Source organism: Dermacentor variabilis, chromosome 9, assembly GCF_050947875.1.
Source record: "Dermacentor variabilis isolate Ectoservices chromosome 9, ASM5094787v1, whole genome shotgun sequence".
Classification (NCBI taxonomy): Eukaryota; Metazoa; Arthropoda; class Arachnida; order Ixodida; family Ixodidae; genus Dermacentor; species Dermacentor variabilis.
Genome location: NC_134576.1, coordinates 14,939,762 through 14,958,127, shown reverse-complemented (window position 1 = coordinate 14,958,127; position 18,366 = coordinate 14,939,762). Strand labels below are relative to the sequence as shown.

The following is an 18,366-nucleotide window of genomic DNA, read 5'->3' as shown; positions in this document are numbered from 1 at the left end:
GACCAAGGCTGCAAACCAAAACGCCCTGGCACACATGTCAATACTATACGTCATAGCCGCAGTTGCACAAAGCACAAATAATGAAAATAGGAAATTTGTGGCAGAAAAGCGCTAGCACAATATATAAGTCACAACAAGGTTCCTGGCTAGAAAAACACGCTTGTTTATGGTTGTTTCCCTCTGCGTCGCCATTTTGCGATCATTTCTGCGTGACAGTTTGCATGTGCTGTCACGCAGTTGAGCGACACCGCCGACTTCAAGCGTTGAGCGGCACTTTTTGTCGAGAACTCCTACAACTGCGCCACTTGGTGCAAGTTCGACGTGAATGAAAAGCTGACCAGGGGTCGGAGAAAGCAGCGGGACCAACTTTTTGTATGCAACGGGCGGCGTCGTGCTTTTCGCGGCCCAGCAAATGGGAGGCACAACGCTCTCGAGAAAGAACTGAGGCTTCGCGTGCAAAGGGCCTTTGGGTGTCCTGCGAGACACTCGGACGAAAGCACCGCAGTTGGCGCGACGAGATGGGGCCGGCAGCTCAACGTCTAAAGCGGGTCGGGGCTCGTTCCAAAAGCTTAAGGGGCGCAATGGACTCCCCCTTAGTCGTAGAACAATTTTCTGTCGCCGTTTTCCAGCAGAATACGAAGAACAGCTGGTGGAGTCCCAGTGCTATGTTGTCAAGCTCCGGCATCGGAAGGATTACCGTACGTATTCTCAACCGTAACGCTCCCTAGATTGTAATGTGTACCCGTCTTCCATGACCAAAAAAGCAAATGCTCTCTATAGTAGCACGCACCCCTTTGCCATGACCTAAAGAAAGAAAGCCCTTTACAGCACCGCGCACCTCATTCTTTCATACAGAAATACAACTTATTCTTATATGGAAAAACAGATTTACTCCCAATACACTAAAGTTGTGATGAATAAAAAAAGCTGCAGTTTCACCCAAAAGGCGAAGCATCGATTCTGATAGCAAATTAGTAGACAGCTATACGAAGTAAGGATAGTAGTTTTATCAGCTGTATAAACTTGCAAATATTCACTTACTAAATTAGTGTGTATGATTTCACGCGCGCACAAGCAAACATGAGCAGATCTCACTCGACTGCAGAAACTTGCGATCAAAACGCTGGAGTGAGGAAGTGCGGTAGCAGGTGCAAGTGAATTGGCCTTTGTGCTGCCTCTCGCTTCAACACAAACTAAGTGAGTGACAAGAACACAGCGCCTAGGTTCTGCCCCATCGCAGATTGCGTTCAACATAGGCGCCACGCGGCTCGTAGAATGACTCTCCTATTTGTGTCAGTCTCGCACGCAAGTTTTGGGAAGTTGGAACGCCTGCGATGCAGCCCCATTTCCGTCCATCTCCACACATGTGATCACTTGCCTTTTAATTGCGGCATCGTGATGAACTCGGTGTGTCTTCGCAGTCGGCACTTCCATGCCATAGAGCAAACGCAGAAAACAGGAAGGCAGACGGCAGATATGGGGGCCATACGGTGGACTAACCTAAGCACACATACTGCAGGACATAGAGGAAGCTACGACATCTAGGCAAGAAGTGCATAGAAGCATTTATATATACCTGCCGAGTCATACTTCTTATATATGTATATATACTTCCTACAAGCTTCCGAACTCCTCGCCTCGCCCATCGCTGCCATTCCCGCCAGCACGCAGCGTTGCAGTCTACCTTTGTGCCAAGCGTGCGTCGTCTGCTGCATCCCAGTGCAGTTATGGTTGTTTGTCGATGCGCTCGGCATTTGCATGGGCTGGCTCGTTGATTAAAGGAGCAGTCTTGCACTGCCACTGTTTATTATACAAAGAACCCAACCAGGAGGGTAGATACACAAGCTGTGTCTCATTGAAGTATGAATAACAGCAGCTAGCCCTGAAAGCGACCTCCTTCGAAGTAAAATGAAAGCAGTTTCTTGGAGATTTGAACCATGCGACGCATATAAACACATCTTGCTGTGACATAAGGCGGTTGAAATTGGGCCTTCGCAGCTGCATGGCTACACACAGCTGTCATCAATTGTTACACCATCGGCGATGGACCAGAAGTGTTACACCATCGCTATCCACAAGCAGAATGGCTCGAGTGCAGTTAGAAAGATCCAAGCTCGCATACTTTTCACGTACATCCATTTACAAATCTCAACGAATGCAGCATTTTGCCAACTTACATGCACGCTTACAAGCACTAACTTTCTGTTCAAAGCACGATATTCATTCAGTTAAAGGGAAGAGCGCCTACTTACGCCAAACTGCTGCCCTATTCGTAACTCGGCTAGCTACATCTAAGCACTGGAGTTCCGTTTTTTATTGTTGAAATTTGAAAGCTGCTACATGTGCCAAATCTTCTTGGTGCACTTGCTTATAGTAAAATACTGCAAAAAGATAACCGTGCGATCCGAGTGTGCTTCAAATGTTTTATGCGTCACATCAGTATCCCTTTTGTGCCAGCTACCCACCTATAGCTATAGCTCATACTTCAACAGTATTCCAAAGTTAAAGTTAAAAACAAAATGCATCCCATCTTTGCCATTGGCACACGGGTTAAGGAGTACTCAGGGCAGAAACGATGTCACCTTTATTAAAACAAATTGCTCGTCAGGAGTGCACAATAGTCAGTGGTTGTCTCCCAAGTATATCATTTTATTGCAGTTTAGCCATTTCACTCAGTGGTCCTCCCCAAGTATATCATTTTATTGCAGTTTATTTGCACGGTCATTTTACCGGTATTTTGTTCGCGTGAACAGTGCACGCGCTTCACAAAATGGAAAATATCTCGGATTCGCCGCCTTTGAATTTCGAGAAGGTCAGAGTGCAGTCGTCGGCGCTCTCTCTCTCCCTCTTTTAAAACTGCCGACATACGTCCGAAGTAAGGGGTAACTCAGCACAATGCGTTGGCAGACTAGTTGGTGCGAATCCATAATTACTTTGTTTAGCGCAAAACAACGGACACAAGAAAGATGACGGGACAAGGCGCTCTCAACTGGCATCATTTTATTGCGTCACTTCTTTATAGACAGCAGAATCTAGAGGAACATGCGCAGTGAGCACCATGTGCAGGAACCACCAACACCCGATCACAAGAGCGCACTGATGTGACAGAATCTAAAAAACCATATTCAGCACTGTACAAGTTTAAAGAAGGCACACTAATGCACTGTAACCCCAATGACTGTATGAAGAATGCTTCCGATAACTCTCACGCGGTGGTATCACGGCTTTTTTTCAAAATTGTAGCATCACGAAACATGGCTTTGCACTTGCATATTTTATAATGTTGAGCCAAATGGGAACCTGTGCCTGTTGGTGTGGATCGCTCATGTTCTCTATGGCGCTTGTTAACACAGCGGCAGTCAGGTCGCTGTGTTAAAGAGTCTACAAAAATAAAGAGTACAAAAGACATGACAATGGTATAGAGGGCGGTCGTGGAGTGGACGTCAAGTCCTCTGCTTTGGCTTGGGTGGTTCAAATTGAGAAGCAGCGGCGGGACCTTCGGCGGCAATTTCCTAGGCAAAAAATTATATACTAGCATGCCGGAAACGATGATCGTCTCCTAGGCGAATACTCTGTCAATCTAGCCTGACTTAATGCTTTCCTTTAGCGTCCCTTTAAGAAACCAACTCCTCACCAACATTACCTTCGGCATTCTCGATGCTGTATCACCATTCTTCAAAACTGTCTACACCCCTGGGGGTGTACAACTGGCCCAAGATCGTGCGCCTCCATCGAATGCCGAGGTCCCCCATCCACGAGAGCCAAGGAGAATCGAGGGGGAAAGCACCGGGGCTCTGCTCTGCGTGCTTGCTTCCTTTTTCGTACGTCTACGTAAACACGGTGCCGATCTGTTCTTCATCCTTTTTGCTTAACGTGAGTTATGTCTTGGCAAGATGAACTCGTTGCCACTGATCATAATCATATTGGTGTAAAACACAAGGAGGACGAGATACTGGGTGTCACCTTCGCGACCTTGTTTGTATTCAGGGTCTGTCTTGTACAGAATCAGATATGGCGCACTGTCTCCAACACTGTCTCCAACAAACTTTGCATCGGGACATTTCGATTTAGACTCGTCATTGTAAAACAGGTGCAAAGGAGACCAAGCCAAGCCAACAATACAAGCGCGAGCGAGAGCCGACGCGAGCACACGATAGTGCGAAACAAGCGGTATGGCTGAACCAGACAAGAGTACGAATGAAGTGGTGAGGCAGTTCTGCACGACACCAGTTTACCGATCTACGTCACTGTAGGGGCCGCCCTCATTGGTCTCCTCCGCTTGTGGTTTGCTTGCTGCTGTGGCGAGCTGTAAAAAATTGGCCCAGGACCGATCCCTCCCACGTGGCTTGTCGCTAAAGTGGCTGGGACATTATGGCTCGACCCACGAATGGCGACCTTGCCAATTGAGAGAGAAAACGGAATTTCCACAACATTCTTCTTTTTTTTTTTTTCGCAGCATTGAGGGGTCTCTCCGAAGCTTTTCCTCTATCGTGGGGTCAGGGCAATGCTGGTCAGGGGCGGTGCCATGCGATTTGGCATGCTGCTGAGAGCATTGTCGGAGCGCGACTGCTCGAATTAACCGCCAGAAATGCTCAAGCGCTTAAAGTACCGGGCGTTTTCGCCCACTGAAATACACCCAACTTTAATGGGACCACAGCGTCAGTTCGAATAAACTCGAAGTTTGCATTAGGATTGTTCAAATTAACGAAATTCAATTGTACGTGTCAACTGTAGGGCCTTTCTTGTACCCGCTGGTGGAAACAGACATGAAACATGCCGACATGTTGTCGTGAAGTTCTATAACACGACGTAAATGTGGCAACAGGAGTGGTGAAAAAAAGTGGGCCTACAGACCAAAGCGTGCGCACGATATCAACACTCGATGACCCGTACGTCACAGGTACTTGCATCACCATAAGCGCCGAACTTGTACGAGATGCAAAAGACCTCGACAGCCGGCCACGTGCACACGGACAGTAACGAGGCATGGACAGTGAGAATCATGCTCCCACACAGGATGCAGGGTAAACAAACCAGTGTGCACACCAGTCAGCAGAGCAGCACCGCTCGTTTGGCCCAAAAGCGAGACCGCAGTTCCCTCCCTAGGAACAGGTCGTGCAGGGCTGGAGAGAAGTTGTAAAACTAAAGGAAGGATATCTATAAACGTTGGCACGTACGAGGTGGCCATATAGAAATGCCGATGGCGATACGGTACCGCAGATTTAGGGTCGTGCTAATTCTAATGCGCACGCAATGTTTGGACCCATTCTATCGGGAAAAAAAAGTGTCCATTAGATTCGAGTGAACATGATACAGTAAAACCTCATTAAACCGTACCGCTTGAACAGTAGTTTAGGCTTAAATGTAGCAATGTCAAATCCCCGACTTAGTGGCCATTGAAAACAATGTGTTTTGTATCTCCATAAACCGTACCAGCTTATTGTGTACACATCGGTTAACACGTAATGTTTCTACTTTTCGTCACGCAATTACGGCGGTGCACTGTCCCCGTTGGGGCAGCCTGGCAGAACAACAAGCCTCAGAGATGGGAAGAACGGCCTCCAAGTGCCCTGTGCGTTTGCGCGTGAAGCCGCATCAACATCATTTTGGTGCCGTGCCAGAAAATGTTGTGGTGTTGTGCAAGCTAGGACTCGCATCGTGCCAAAGCTCGCATAAAAAATGCCAGGTGTTCAGCATACAAGAAAAATTGGACATTGTTCGTGCTATCGAACGTGACACGAAGTCGGCGCTGGCACGTGACGGGCATCTGCTATTGGCTACGGTGTGTGGCATTTGGAATGCGAAGAAGTTGCTCTGCAGTGCTGCTGCGACCGCAATGTCGGCTGCGGGGTTCCGACTTCTCGCCAGTGTTGCCTCTGTTGTTGCCAAAGTGTCGCCTAATGACAGTGAAGAGGACAACACGGAAAGCGACAGCACAGGCAATTGGGGCCCAACAGTGCTGCGCATTACGCGAGCGTCACGAATGCAATCGACGTGATGAGAATAGCAGCCCGCAATGAAAAAGGTGCCCTGCGACTTCTGCAGCGCAGTGGCACCCGTGCACAGAGAATGCAGTGGACTCTCTTTAAATGGAACCCGAAGGGACCAGGGAAATTGGTTCCGTTTATAAGGAGTTCCATTTACTGCGAGACAAAGCTGAAGGGTTGTATGAATACAAAACCAGCCAATCATGAGGATGGTGTCCCGTTTAAGCAGCAGGTTTGTTTAAGAGATTTTCGTTTATAGAGATTCCATTGTATGCAACGCCAACGAGGAAGCGAGTGTTTGCTGCCAAGCGAGTGTTTGCCGAGATAGGGGGCTGGCTGAAAAGCTGGCTCGCAGCTTCAGTAAGGCTGAGGCTGCTGTCATCATTGCTAGGCAGCCGCGGCATAAAACAAAAATAACACTTTTGTCGCACGAGGTGAATAAATACTGCAAGTGCAAATACTGCACTCTCTCCACGTTCTGTTTTTGACAGCTAACTGGGCGATCTCAGGATGGTTAAGCAGTACTACCCTTTAGCATGTGCTTTTTCCAAGCTCCAGCAAACTACAGTTGAACGAGGTTTCACCGTGCCTTTTTGGCCAGATTGGAAACGCTGACCAAACACAGGCCTACCTCGACATGCCCAGTTGCACAACAGTCACAGCAGAGGATGTGCGCCTGTCCACGACAGGCGAGTGCACACGATTCCCTGTTGCACCGCGCTGCACTGCACACGGGAGGGAGCTGCCGCCGAACCTTGTGTCTCACCGGAAAGCCACTCCAGGAACGAGCACTTCCCTGAGGAGGCAGTCAACCGCACAAAAGGATTCACCAACGAGGCCATGGTCAAATAATCGTTCGAGACGGCTTGGACCTTCCAAACGTGCTGGTCTCGTTTGGAGGCCACGTTCGCCCGACCGTCAAGGAGACCCTACAGAAGGCAGACACAAGCCTGATCGTCATACCCCGTGGTATGACGTGTCAACTGCAACCATTGGACGTCGCCGACAATGGGCCTCTCGAGGACCATCTTGCCAAGTGCCACAGAGAGCGAGAGACAACACAGCGACAGGGTGCCGCAGGAAGGATCCCCTCGACCAAGTCGCAATGTGGGTCAAGGAGAGGTGGACCTGCCATCAGAAATTACCAGGACTGGCTTCAAGAAATGCTGCATTTCAAACGCACTCGATGGCACCGAGGAGGACGTCGTTTGGGATGCCAAGCAAGCCTGCAAAGCATCCGACAGGGACAACTTTCCCGACATTTCTGGCAAGGACGTGGCTCGTGGCAGCAACTAGGAGTTGCCAAGTAGAGCTTATTGTCACGTTCCAATTTTTCTGTTTCTCAAAAGATATTGGACAACCTAGTTTCCAATCATTTTTTATTTCTCGGAGAGCACAATATATACGGGTTGACCTATATTCGTGCTCGACTTAAAAGCGAGTAAGCGAATGTTCACTGCACTTTATTCCACCGATAAAACTACGAACCTTTGTGTCGTCGTCTAATAATTTGCTGTCTAATAATAGCTCAGTTCACCGAAACTCCATTAATTTGCACTAGGTGGCACCACTTTTCTACATCTGCTAGTTGGAAAAGAAATAAATTACTCTCGCATGCAAGGAAATTTTAGCAGAAGAGCATATAATACAATTTTAGGCCGTACAATATTGATTACAAGCAAAACAACTCTCCCTGTGGAACTTTTTGGTTATGTGAAGGTACAGTCACAAATAAACATTTGGAGACCACGGCATCCGAAAAGAATTAAAATGTATTAAATGCAGCTTTGGAGTCTGAAAAGGTTTAATACATTGCGCAAACACAGGTATGTGCTCCAAATTACAGCTGCAATAGCCAGGCCGCAAAAAGAAAAAAAAAAACACGGAACCTTTGGTCCCCAACTCCTCCTGCCCGCGACTGTACGCCAGTTGTTTGCAGCGTTTCACCATCGAGCGATGCCACAGGACATTGTCGCACCACTTTACTTTCTAAATTAAAAATACAATTTTTCTTTCATAGGATACAAGCATGCTCATTTCCGTCAACCTGACACACACACATTCTTTGCACTCCAATCCGAAGACATGTTTTGAGACTGTCCCTTAGATGTCCATCACATGGCTTTTCAACACTAAGTGCGACAACATGTGGTCCTCCCTGCAGTACATGGATTTCTCGAACTGCAGAAGCACTGCAGACAGAACGTAGGTCCCCATCTGGATGCCCCCTTTGTGGTGCAACAGCCTTGATGCACCAAACACGCGTGACATGGCTCTGTTGCCGCTAGTTTGGCACGTACAGTGGTGGGGACGCCCTTCAGAGTTTTTGAAGCAGCCACAGGGACAGGCAAGAGTCTGCTTGTGGAGCCCCTACTGCCATGGTTGGAGCAGATGCAAAGTTTCCCCGAAAGCACACAAAGAAAAAGGAAGTATACAGTTGAGAGAATTCGCTTTGGTTTACACAATCGTTTCCTCATCAGATTGAGGAGAAAATAAGTGATTCACCACAGCACATCCCGATGGACGCAGTGGACTGCACAAAGCTAAGGAACATTAAACGGAAAATCAAGCAAGCCCTATTCTTCCGAAACTCCATTCTCTTCAATTTTGCAGTAGCAGATTATTAAAACAGCAAATGAAGGTCACAGTTCATCATATTAAATTTTGTGCCAGAACATGAGCACCAGGATGATGTCACAGACTTCAAAATACTTTTTCATATTTGGGCTGGCAAGAATTCTTTAAATTTGTAAGTTCAGACTTTCGACTCTTAGCATACCATGAAGTCCACATTCAGCGATAAAAACGAAGACTATGCAGGAGCAGCCACCATCACAATCTATGACATCGTGGCAAGCCAGGGTGGGAACTCCACGGCGATGCCACTTCTCGATCACCACTGTGAGAGCCGACGAGTCGAGCCGACGAGAACTGCAGCTTCTGCACTGCTTTTGCGCAAAATAGAAACACGATGTGCCGATTCATTCAGTAAATGAAGGCGTGTTCGCGTAGTAAGCATTTGCGAATTGTTTTCTGGACACCCTCGATCATTCGACAGGCAGTTAATTCGGACAGCTTTTAGTCCCGAAAAATCCGAATTAATGTCGTTTTACAGTAAAGTAACCATCATGATCAGCCTATTTTATGTCCACTGCAAGAAGAAGGCCTCACTCACCCTGCGATCTCCAATTGCTCCTGTCCTGCGCCAACCGATTCCAACTAGCGCCTGCAAATTCCTTCATTTCATCACTCCACCTAGTCTTCTGCTGTCCTTGATTGCGCTTACCTTCTCTTGGCACCCATTCTGTAACCCTAATGGTCCAACAGTTATCTAATCTGCGCATTACGTGACCTGCCCAGCTATAATGTCAATTAGAATATTGGCTATCCCAGTTTGCTTTGTGATCCACACCACTCTCTTCCTGTCTCTTAACATTATGCCTAACATTCTTAATTTCATCACTCTTTGCGTGGTCCTTAACATGTTTTTGAGCTTCTTTGTCAGACTCCAAGTTTCTGCCCCATATGTTAGCACCGGTACAATGCATTGATTGCACACCTTGCACATTTTTTTTCCTTTTTAGTGATAATGGTAAGCTTGCAGTCAGGAGAAGGCAATGTCTGCTGCATGCGCTCCAACCCATTTTTATTATTCTGGGAATTTCCTTCTCATGATCAGAGTCCCCTGTGTGCAATTGACCTAGGCAAACGTACTTCTTCACAGACTCTAGAGGCTGACTGGAAATCCCGAACTCTTGTTCCCTTGCCCAGTTATTCATCATTATCTTTGTCTTCTGCATATTAATCTTCAATCCCACTCTTACACTCTCTTTGTTAACGTGCTCAATCATTTGTTGCAACTTATCCCCAGCATTGCTGAACAGGACAATGTAATCTGCAAATCGAAGGTTGCTGAAATATTCGCCATTGAGTCTCAATCCTAAGCCTACCCAGTTTAATAGCTTGAATACTGCTCCCAAGTACGCAGTGAATAGCATTGGAGAGATTGTCTCTCCTTGTCTGACCCCTTTCTTTATAGGTATCTTATTACTTTTCTTGTGGAGATTAAGGTAGCTGTAGAACCTCTGCAGATATTTTCGAAGCTATACGTAAGGGCCTGTACACCTTCTTTATGTAATGCCTCCATGACTGCTGGTATCTCTACTGAATCAAATGCTCTTTCGTAATCCATGAAAGCCATATGGAGAGGCTTATTGTACTCTGAGGATTTCTCGATAACCTGATTAATGACATGGGTGTGATCCATTGTTGAGTATCCCTTTCTGAAGCCAGCCTGTTCCCTTGGCTGACTAAGGTCCAGTGTTGCGCTTACCTATTGGGTATTATTTTGGTAAATATTTTATAAAATACTGGGAGTAAGCTAATGGGCCTATAATTTTTCAGTTCTTTAACGTCTTCCTTTTTGTGGATTACTATAATGTTTGCATTCTTCCAGTTTTCTGGGACCCTTGCAGTCGATAGACACTTCGTATAAAGAGCCGCCAGTTTTCCAAGCATTATGTCTCCTCCATCTTTGATTAAATCGACGGTTACTCCATCTTCTCCTGCCGCTTTTTCCCGTTTCACGTCTTGCAAGGCCCTTCTGACCTCATCGCTAGTTATAGTAGGAGCCTCTGCAGCCTGTTCATTACTGCTTTGAATGGAGGTATCGTGGCTCCTCTGGGTACTGTACAGGTCAGTATAAAATTCTTCCCGGTGCTTTTACTCTACATTCGAGATTGCTGATGATATTACCCTAGTTATCTTTTAGTGCATACACCTTGGTTTGTCTGATGCCAAGTTTCCTTCTCACTGATTTCATGCTGCATCCATTTTTCACAGCTTCCTCAGTCTTTCTCATGTAATAGTTTCGAATATCACTTATTTTCGCCTTGTTGATCAGTTTTGACAGTTGGCGAATTATATCTGATCTCTTGGGCTGGACACTCATGCTTTGTCGTTCCTTTCTTAGGTCCTTTGTTACTTGGGAGAGCTTACCTACTGGTTGCCTTGGTGCCTTACCTCCCACTTCAATTGCTACCTCTGAAGCCAGCCTCATTACGGTTTCATTCATTACCTCTGTGTCATCTTCATCTCTCTGTTCTAGAGCTGCATATTTGTTAAGAAGTACCAACCTGAATTGGTCTGCTTTTACCCTTATGCATCTAGGTTGGCCAGGTTCTCCTTGACCAGTTTTACTCTTTCTCTCTTACAATTGAGGTAAATGCCTCAGTTGTAACCAAACCCTCACCAAACTACGAACACTGCACTTTACCCTACATAACACTTGTACATCTTGCACTATGCTGGGATCAGCAAAAACTATGATATCTGTTTCATTTCTTGTTTCACCATTACGGCTTTTCCAGGTCCACTTTTTGTTCCAACGCTTCCTGAAGAAGGTGTTCATTATTCGCAGCTTATTCGTTTCCATGAATTTTACCAACATCTTTCCTTGAGTGTTCCCAGTATCCACGCCCAACGTTACTAGACTAGCTTCATTTGTAAAACTCTCCGCCCGCACACTTGCAGCCGCTGTCGCCACTTCTGTGACAGCCGCCAGATGGCAGCGCCGTTCCCTCGAGCTCCACTGCAGACGCCTCGCCGCGGCCTTGAGCTCGTGCGGACAGGCAGTTTGCGCGTGTTTCACGCTCACTGGCATTCTCCCCTGTCCGAATTGGTGATACCATGAGAAAGTGGTATCCACTTAAAGCAATAAGATTTGTCGGGCCAGTTGGTTCATACTGAAAAAAGGGGCAAACTGCACGAAAGGAAGAAACGCATACAGCGAAGCGCAGAAGCTGCGTTTCTAAATGTTGTGTGTTTCTTCCTGTCTTAACGTTTCGCGCAGTTTAGCTCAGGAGCCTGAAGATCTGGCCGAAGTGCAAGATTGCAGGATGATCTTCATCCCCACCGAAGCTTCTCACCATGCCAAAGAAGCGTTACAAAAAGAAAGATGAGGTCGGTCTTTGTACATACAAGCCACACACACACACACAAAAAGAAAGAAGTCGGGTTTTTCATTCTGTGAAGGTTAATCAGCGAAGCTAAAATGTGCGGCCCCTGTGTTTATCACTGGGTCAATCCCGAGGGTTCATTAAAGTATTTCTCAATTATGAGGTTACACACGCAATCGGCTGCGACGGAGAGAACAATGTCACAGACGGTATGCCCGCAGTCCACAGTTGTTGCTTGCGTTTGATGTCTCGAGTTTGGTCGGCGGCGTGATTAGCAGCCTTCGCCCGTGATTTGCCGCTTGTGATTCTACGAAATTAAATTTCTTCAAAATTAAATCGGTCAGTTACGTAAGACAATGGGTGGCTCATACTCCCTTAAGCAATGACTCATACCCCCGTAAACACGGCCTCCCCATTACGACGACAGAAGTGAAGTGAAATTCTACAGTGGAAAAATGAATGGCAACGCAGCCAGCTGTGGGAGACGACGACGAACACGGCAGCAGTGGCACGAGCGCGTGCCGTGGATTTCGCAGAGTTCCCGGTCAGCACGAGGAATTGCTCTGTTTCACGCCAAGTGAAGCGTCGCATTACTAGGAGCACAGAAAAAGTGGTGCGCCGAACTGTCGACATCGTTCCGATAGCGGCCTCTGCAGCCAGGTACGCAGCACGTCGGCATCGTCTGCTGATATTCTTAAGAAACTCGGCGAAGGCTACAGTTCCACGAACGACATGCTTGCTGAAATTCGCCGTCAACAACGAACCACAGAATACACCAACGCTGCACCGCGTGCTTAGTCCTGCCCGCCTGCGTAGCCGGTTAGTGAGGAGGTGAAGCTGGGCGCGACTGCAGTGCCACGAAGGCGTGGGCAGGTGGCGGTTCCGCGCAACGGCGCCGAGTTTTAAAACTGAAGCTAGTCTAGCAACGTAGTCCATGCCGTAGTTGCCAATTGCTTGTTCACCAGCCTGCTTTTCCCCCACTTTTGCATTGAAGCAGTATCGTACGCAGTGCACCGGCAGCGAACGTACCCGAACGTCTTGGTGCCGTCGCCGCCTTCTCCTCCTCTGGCGGCTGCCTTCTCCCTTGGCGGCTGCCTGGTGCCTGCTCCCTTGGCGCAGGCGAGCCTGTGGCGCACCAGCCCGCCCAGGTACTTGTAGATGCTGCCGCACCTGGAGCACTTGAAGAGCGGCTGGTTGGCAGCCGTCCGCTTCCACTGGTGCACCTGCTCGTGCTTCAGCAAGCCCCGCAGGGAGTCGAACGACCGGCCGCACCACTTGCACGGGAACGACGCCCCAATGCCACCGCTGCATGGGCAAACCAACTGGTCACGTGCACACCAAGCATCCAGTGCGTCGTGCCACTGCCTGTGGGAAAGCTGTGGCTACGTACGATTTATTTACACTATGCAATCAAGCATGGCAAGCTTGACAAGGCTCCAAGTCTGCCGATACAGGTGGGAAGGTGGAAATAGAGCCATTTTCCCAACAGTGTATAGTCCCTTTCATTGTTCGGAAGCCTTTTTTTTTTTTTTTTTTACATCGCCCCTTCGAATTGCTAAACAGCACAGCAGGAAACTAGAAAGCATGAGAAACGCCAGGTACTCAAGTCTGGGGTAATGCCAGCAAAGGCAAACAGTGCGTGTCTTGTGGTTCTGTTGAGAAGTGGAGATAACAGCCTGAACCAGGAAATACTCTGCCAACTTAAGTAGGTGCAACCAATCCAGTTGTTCGGTTTCAGAACCAGGAACTACTCAATTAATCTCTCTGCAATTAGAAAGAGGTGGGGAGGGAGAAAGGAGAACGCCTGATAGCAGAAGCAAGGTTTGGGTACGGGCTAGTTGGTATTCCATGGTATCAATCGTATCCCGCTTTTGAAGAAACCACTATCTTAGCTAGGCATTCTAATGAATGCACCCGACTTATCATTGAAGCAGCAGCGATTGCCGATGGTGACTCAGCAAGCCATCAATTGCGTTAACAAACAAAGAACTGGTTTTTCTGAGTCATATCATAAGAAGCCAACAAACACTGACACCAAGGACAACATAGGGGAAATTACTTGTGCTGAATAAATGAAATAAAGAAACGATACATTAGTGGAAATTAAAGTGGATGAAAAAACAACTTGCCGCAGGTGGGAACCGAACCCACAACCTTCGCATTTCGCGTGCGATGCTCTACCAATTGAGCTACAGCGGCACTGTTTCCCCATCCACTTTCTTGGGTATTTATGTGTCCTAGTAGAACCCTGGGAGTGTTAGCCAGCGCCACCACTCACAGACCTTGGCGGCGGACGTGGAACGTCCTTCTTGCCGCAGGCGTCACGAGAACGTGATCTTTTTTTTTTGGGTGAAGGCAACTGGTCAATAAACCCACATATGCTACCTGAAGGCGTCAATGTAGCCGGATTCGAGACCCTCGTTATGTAATGAACAAGAAGAATAAATACCATACATAAATACCAAAATACACATAAATACCCAAGAAAGTGGATGGGGAAACAGCGCCGCTGTAGCTCAATTGGTAGAGCATCGCACGCGAAATGCGAAGGTTGTGGGTTCGGTTCCCACCTGCGGCAAGTTGTTTTTTCATCCACTTTAATTTCCACTAATGTATCGTTTCTTTATTTCATTTATTCAGCACAAGTAATTTCCCCTATGTTGTCCTTGGTGTCAGTGTTTGTTGGCTTCTTATGATATGACTAATAAAAATCGGGCCCCTCGGTTAACCCGTTTTCTTCTGGTTTTTCTGAGGTCACGCATGCGCTCTCGTTCATCTTAGGTCATGAATTTTGAATACATACTCATGTCGGGTTGACGCTTTGTAGGTGGCGCTTTTGTCTCGGTGTCTCAGTATATATACGTTTGTTTCTCAAAATAAAAATCAGTTGGAAGTCAGCGCTTGTCTTCAGCATTCTTTTTTGTCCCTCGTCTATGTATGCACCATAAGTGACGATTGATGCCTGATAGCAACTTGTGTTCATTCCGAGTTTTCAACATCCTCAATAGAAAAATGTATTGGGGACTCTGGTTCTATTAAGGGCACAAATGAAAACTCAGAGCACGCGCACGCAGGCGCGCACACACGCGATCGTAGCAGCCAATTTTTCTGTCCACTGCAGGAAGAAGGCCTGCGATTTCCAATTACCCCTGTCCTGTGCCAATTAATTCCAACTTGCACCTGCTGATTTCTTAACTTCATCGCTCCACCTACTCTTCTGTTGTCCTTGACTACGTTTCCCTTATCTTCGCACCCATTCTTTAACCCTAATGGCCCACTAGTTATTCATCCTATGCATTACAATGCCTGCCCACCTCCATGTTTTACTCTTAATATCTACTTGAATATCGGCTAGACCCGTTTGCACTGATAAACACCACCCTTGCCCTGTCTCTTAACACTACGCGTAACATTTTTCATTCCGTTCCTCCTTGCACAGTCCCTCAACTTGTTCTCAAGCTTCTTTGTTAGTCTCCAAGTCTCTGCCCTATACTCCCTTGAGTCACGGCGTACACATTTGTGGACGCAACTTATTTTTACTATTATTGTGTAGTGGTTGCAAGAAATGAACAAAGAACATTAAGGTTTGAGTAAATTGAACCTTCTGCTTCCCTATAGTGCACCCATTTTACTTCTCAGTGAAATGTATTGCTTTACGACTGTTTTAGACGACCGCTTTGGTGAGGGCACTACTCTGTTTGATAGGACATTTGATGCGAGGCATTTCAATAGTAATTGTGCAAGATTTATTTTCAATTGTTGTAATACTTACACCCAATAGTGAACCCGTACTTATAATTCGAGCGGGTATTTCAATATATATACCGCATTTACTCGCATAATGATCGCACTCCTGAATTTTATCGTCAAAATTCAATTTTTTTTCTTTCCCGTGTAATGATCACACCCTGAACTTACCGCAGCGATATGTCGTGTGCCAAGTCTAGCCAATGATGACCGCGCTTACCACCTGTCGAATGCTACGCGAACGACTCTTGAAGACAAACTAAGCGATCTGCACACACCCAACATTCTTAAGATGCCCCATTTCATTCCTTTCATCACTTTCCGCACTTCCATTAAAAAAAAAAAATGCTACAACCAAACTTGCCTTGGCTTTATTATTTGTAGGCTTTATAATGATTTTGGCCAAAAACAACATAAAGGCCACCTGTCGATTCTTCTCGTCTGAATCGTGGGCACGTAACAAATTGCGAGCGGCAACGGTAGTGGCCACGTTTACACTGACACGTTAGAAGTGTGCCCTGTTCATATGCCGACGGTTGCAACACAGCCAAGATATTTGCCCACCCTTAGCGGAAACGTGCCGTGTTAGGATAGTAGTGAAGACAGATGCCGCAGTTTCCGTAGCATGTCGGCCATGTGTTTCAATGTCACTGGCAGCTAAGTGCGCCCATCTCTGTTTCTGTCCCCTCAAAGTGGACGTGGCTAAGTTATTGTCGCAAACTTGCCGATGTTAACTATATTATTCATTATTGATACGGAAGAAACTGTTTCAATGCGCGTAATGTACTCACAAGAAGAAAAATAATCGACTTCAGCGCGTTTGGTTTGCTCCGCCAGCCACCATTTCTGTTTTGGTGTCCCGTACTGACAGCGGCAGTCGCCTGCTTATCATCCTGCAGCAAATGTGGGATGCAAAAAGAAAATGTTTCTTTTCGGGGGAAATTTAACCCGCGCAATGATCGCAGCCCTGAATTTGCGTCGAATTTTTTTTGTTTTACAAAAAAGTGCGATCATTACGCGAGTAAATACAGTACTGAAGAAGAGAGAGAGAGAGAGGAGATAATTTAATTGAAAGAAGGCAGAGAGGTCGGCCTGAGCTAAAGTGCTCTAGCCTGCCTGGTACTGAAGAAAGGTAGTGTAAAATAAATGAACATTTCATTTCTATGTAGTTATGATGGGTCTGTAAAAGATGAACAGAGTCATTATCATCCCACCTTGACTCCCTATGGAGTCTCCAGCACCTTGGCATAAAATTATGTAAATTTCACACATTTATTGACAGTCAACTGTAATTCATGACTGAAGGAGATATATTGGTACCGGTAAAATGCAATGATTGTATACTTTTCCTTTTGGAGATAACGGTAAGCTTCCAGTCAGGAGAAGACAATGTCTGCCGTATGCGCTCCAACCCATTTTTATTATTCTGCGAATTTCCGTCTCATGATCAGAGTCCCCTTTGAGTAATTGACCTAGGTAAACGTACTCCTTCAAAGACTCTAGAGGCTGGCTGGCAATCCTGAGCTCTTGTTCCCTTACCCGGCTATTCATCATTACCTTAGTCTTCAGCCATATTAACCCTTTCGCTGTCACGGACATACCGGTACGTCATCGCGCTTCCCCCCCACAGTGTCACTGACGTACCAGTATGTTCTCTACCGTGCATTCAAAATTTCGCGTCTGAGCGCAAAGCTGGCGCTCTAAACTGGCCACACCATCTGTTGACTCTTTCTACAAGTTCGTATTTTCGCCCCGACCTGTGTTAATCCATGTATTGAAGAGTGCGGTGTGACTGCCACTCCCCACTTTCTCTTTGCTGAGTGGCGCGGTGGCTCCGCGTTCGCTGGATCATGCGTCGCGCGCGTGTGGTTATGGGTTCAAGGGTGGTTCTGCTGGTTTGAAGGTTTTTATTTGTCTTGTGTCTGCTAAGCGCGTCAAGTTCAGGCGCACGTGCCTCTCCGAAAAGAGGGGACTCGATTGCTGCTTTCGCTCTCTCGCCCTACCCTCGCTTCCGACTTGCAGCAGTAAACGTAAAGCCCTTCGAACTTTGTCTTAGCCTTTTTTCATCCCCCTCTGTCTTCTTGATCACACAACCTCCCATTTCTCTCTGTTGTGTGGGCGAATGAAAGCACATCCTCCCTGCGCGCGCGGGACCTTCGTCTGCTCTTTGGAGCGGTGGCTCTTCAAATTCAGAATGCGAGCCGAGCTCGGACTTGGACTTGGACAGCGTCTCACGCGAGGAAGAGATGAGTTCCGCATCGTCAGATTCGGATGTTGAACGGATGTTATAGTCAGGCTGATGATTACTAACATCTGCAGAGCACTGAAATGTGCATATTGCATTGACTATGTTATTTGTATTCCAATCATAATCAAAAATAAATTGCTGTGTTCATTCCCTGTTATGCTCATTCCCTGAAACCAAGCCGACACTGGGGGTGCGTCACGGACAGAAAGGTCCGACAGCGAAAGGGTTAATCTTCAGCCCCACTCCTATACTCCCTGTTCAGGTCCTCAATCATTTGCTGTAACTAGTCTGCAGTGTTGCTGAACAGAACAATGTCATCTGCAAACCGAGGGTTGCTGAAATATTCGCCATTGAGTCTCGCTCCTAAGCCTACCCAGTTTAATAGCTTGAATACTTCTCCCAAGCATGCAGTGAATAGCATTGGAGA

The 18,366-nt window shown here is 46.9% G+C and overlaps 1 protein-coding gene across 2 annotated transcripts in view; it reads right to left on the bottom strand.

Moving 5' to 3' along the window:
• The window catches only part of LOC142558622 (uncharacterized), a 55,686-nt gene that overhangs the window by 3,940 nt on the left and 33,380 nt on the right, over positions 1 to 18,366 (bottom strand). For both annotated transcript variants that reach the window (XM_075670797.1, XM_075670798.1), the window contains exon 4: positions 12,974 to 13,249. In XM_075670797.1, the coding sequence (XP_075526912.1) occupies positions 12,974 to 13,249 (276 nt within the window). The remainder of the gene's footprint in view (positions 1 to 12,973; positions 13,250 to 18,366) is intronic.